The 2,397-nt window shown below is 33.0% G+C and overlaps 1 protein-coding gene across 1 annotated transcript in view; it reads right to left on the bottom strand.

Annotated features, from left to right (window-relative positions):
* The window catches only part of LOC118342762 (ly-6/neurotoxin-like protein 1), a 7,153-nt gene that overhangs the window by 4,488 nt on the left and 268 nt on the right, over positions 1 to 2,397 (bottom strand). Inside the window, exon 2 of the mRNA XM_035681411.1 lies at positions 1,083 to 1,193. Within this exon, the coding sequence (XP_035537304.1) occupies positions 1,083 to 1,193 (111 nt within the window). The remainder of the gene's footprint in view (positions 1 to 1,082; positions 1,194 to 2,397) is intronic.

Raw genomic sequence — 2,397 nt, 5'->3', positions numbered from 1 at the left:
TTACTTGTTTTCTTTTTATTCTATCAGCTAAAGGTTATAAAATGTGTGTATAAAATGTTCTACTGTTTCCTTTAAATTCTGGGTGGTGAAACTTACTAAACTGTTTTATTTATTTATTTTTGACCTAAAAAAGTCGCATTTAAAATATACTGGAATGCTGGACATAAAACCTTACAAAAATTGACTCTGCATAATTAAAATCCCCTCCTGGTTACATATAAAAGTAAACAACTAAAATTAAAACATTATATAAAAGGACATGACCTCAGTGCCTTTGATGCTAGCATGGCCCTGAAATCTGTATTTTATAATGATGACACAAGGCAGAAGATTATTTTAATAATGCTTAATTTATTTTATGATGTTTTCTTCAATACATGTTAATACACAAATCATGAGAGTAAATAGTAAAGTATTCTGATTATATAGATCACTTAAGAAATTTTGGGAAACAGGGATCGAAGTGTGGAAACTACAGCTCCCCACATGCCCAAAGAGAGGACAGGATGGTTAACACAGAGGGCCCAGTGATTTAGGGAGCTGGACAAGAAGTGCCTCCATAACAGTTCTGTGGGTACAACACCGGACACTGATAGTTGTAACTAGTGCCAGGATGCTACATTCAGCGACTTTCCCACATCAGGTTTGATTCAGGCAGCCGCGGGTGTGCAGGTGAGCTTCTCTCTTTACTGTTCTAACTCTGGAGGGAAAAACAATGCAAATGTAAAAAATTTAAAAAGGGAGCTCGTTTAAGGCAGTGAGCAACGCAGACTGTGCAACAATAGCAACCCCTACAGGTTTAACAATTAATTTTCTCATTATTTTAGCTAAATTTGCTAAATAAAAACATTTCAAATACTTAGGAACATTAGTAGAAAATTTGATTACTCTGGTACTTCCCAGAATTTTGTATACTTTTCATTTATTAGTGTGGAAACTCCTGAGCATTTAAAGACAACTGGGCAATTTTACCATGTGATAAAGTCCAAAGAACCTTTATGTGAGATTGTTGAATCGATATGTGGTAGTGCAGCATTTGTATTGTATTCACAGTATTCACAGTGTTGTAGAGGTTTCCTTACGTATTTCTCCAGTAAAGCAGCTCTCAGCTGCACTGTTACATGTGACGTTGCTTCCAGACAGACACGTCCCAAGTAGACCAATAGGGCACTGACGACAGGTCAGGCATTGTGCTGTTCGACGAAAGAGAGAGAGAGATAGAGAGAGATAGAAATAGATGTTTGTTTAAATTCATATGAAACAACTTGAAAAAAAAAATAGGGGACCTCTGCCATACAATAGGGCACATACATGGTCTGGATCATATATTGCATATGTATTATGCATATACAACATTTAATTTTATTTTTATGAGGATGGCATGCATCTTCACTCATGTGTTTTACTTAGTGTGCAGTAATATTTATTTTTCTTAATAAATTTCAGTAAATCACTCAACGTCATCCTTAAGTACCAGGAAACATTTGTGCAAAAACTGAGAGGTTTTTTTTTCATATCATCTTACACAAAACCCCTCCGGCTCTTCCAGACTTCCTCTTTGTTCAACCAACCAGACAAGATGCTACTGAATTGAATTTTGTAGTATTTTATTCCTTGTTCTAATTTATAAAATAAAAATAATGAATAATAAAATAAACAAATTATTTTGGCATATTTTATTGTTTTACTACAAACCACGTTGTAACACAGTTTATAAACTGTATATATAAATATAATTTATATTATTATCTATATCTGGTCTTATTTCTTAAAACAGGCTTCACCTGTTGGACACGGCTGATGACTAATATAGTGATGGAGCTCATAAATTGTGGAATATAAATGATTAATTTAGATAAGGCAAATCAATAATTTCTTTTAATTCTCTTCTTTATACACTTAATTTTCTAGAGATTTTATGAATTGTTGTATTTTAGGTAAATAAATAAATGTGTATAGATAATGTGACTATACAGTATATCCACACGTACACACAGACAAACATATGTACATATATATATATTATTGTACAGTTTATTTGAACATAAATTCTCTGTGTTAGACGTGCAGTAATTGGACCAGATACTTGAACCAGACTGAATGTCATTAAGCTGCAGCAGTAAAATCACCTGAGACTTAATCATGATCGGCAGTAAATATAACCACTCATCTTTATTTATGTTTGTCCCAAGTAATGAGCCTGTTGTACTGGGTGCAGACATTTCTTATGAGTACATTCCTCCTCAAATTATAGTTTTAGATGGTCATAGCACTTAGTTGATACAGGAAAAAAATGTTTCAATATGAAAAGTTACGACATAAAAGTTATTTTTATTGCACTAAAAGAAGAATTAAAGTGAAAAAATCATAGTGAATGCATGTTAATCCTCCATTTTG

Source organism: Morone saxatilis, unplaced genomic scaffold (genome assembly GCF_004916995.1).
Source record: "Morone saxatilis isolate NCDOM2014 unplaced genomic scaffold, NCSU_SB_2.0 Contig9, whole genome shotgun sequence".
NCBI classification, from domain to species: Eukaryota; Metazoa; Chordata; class Actinopteri; family Moronidae; genus Morone; species Morone saxatilis.
This window is presented reverse-complemented; position numbering and strand designations above follow the sequence as displayed.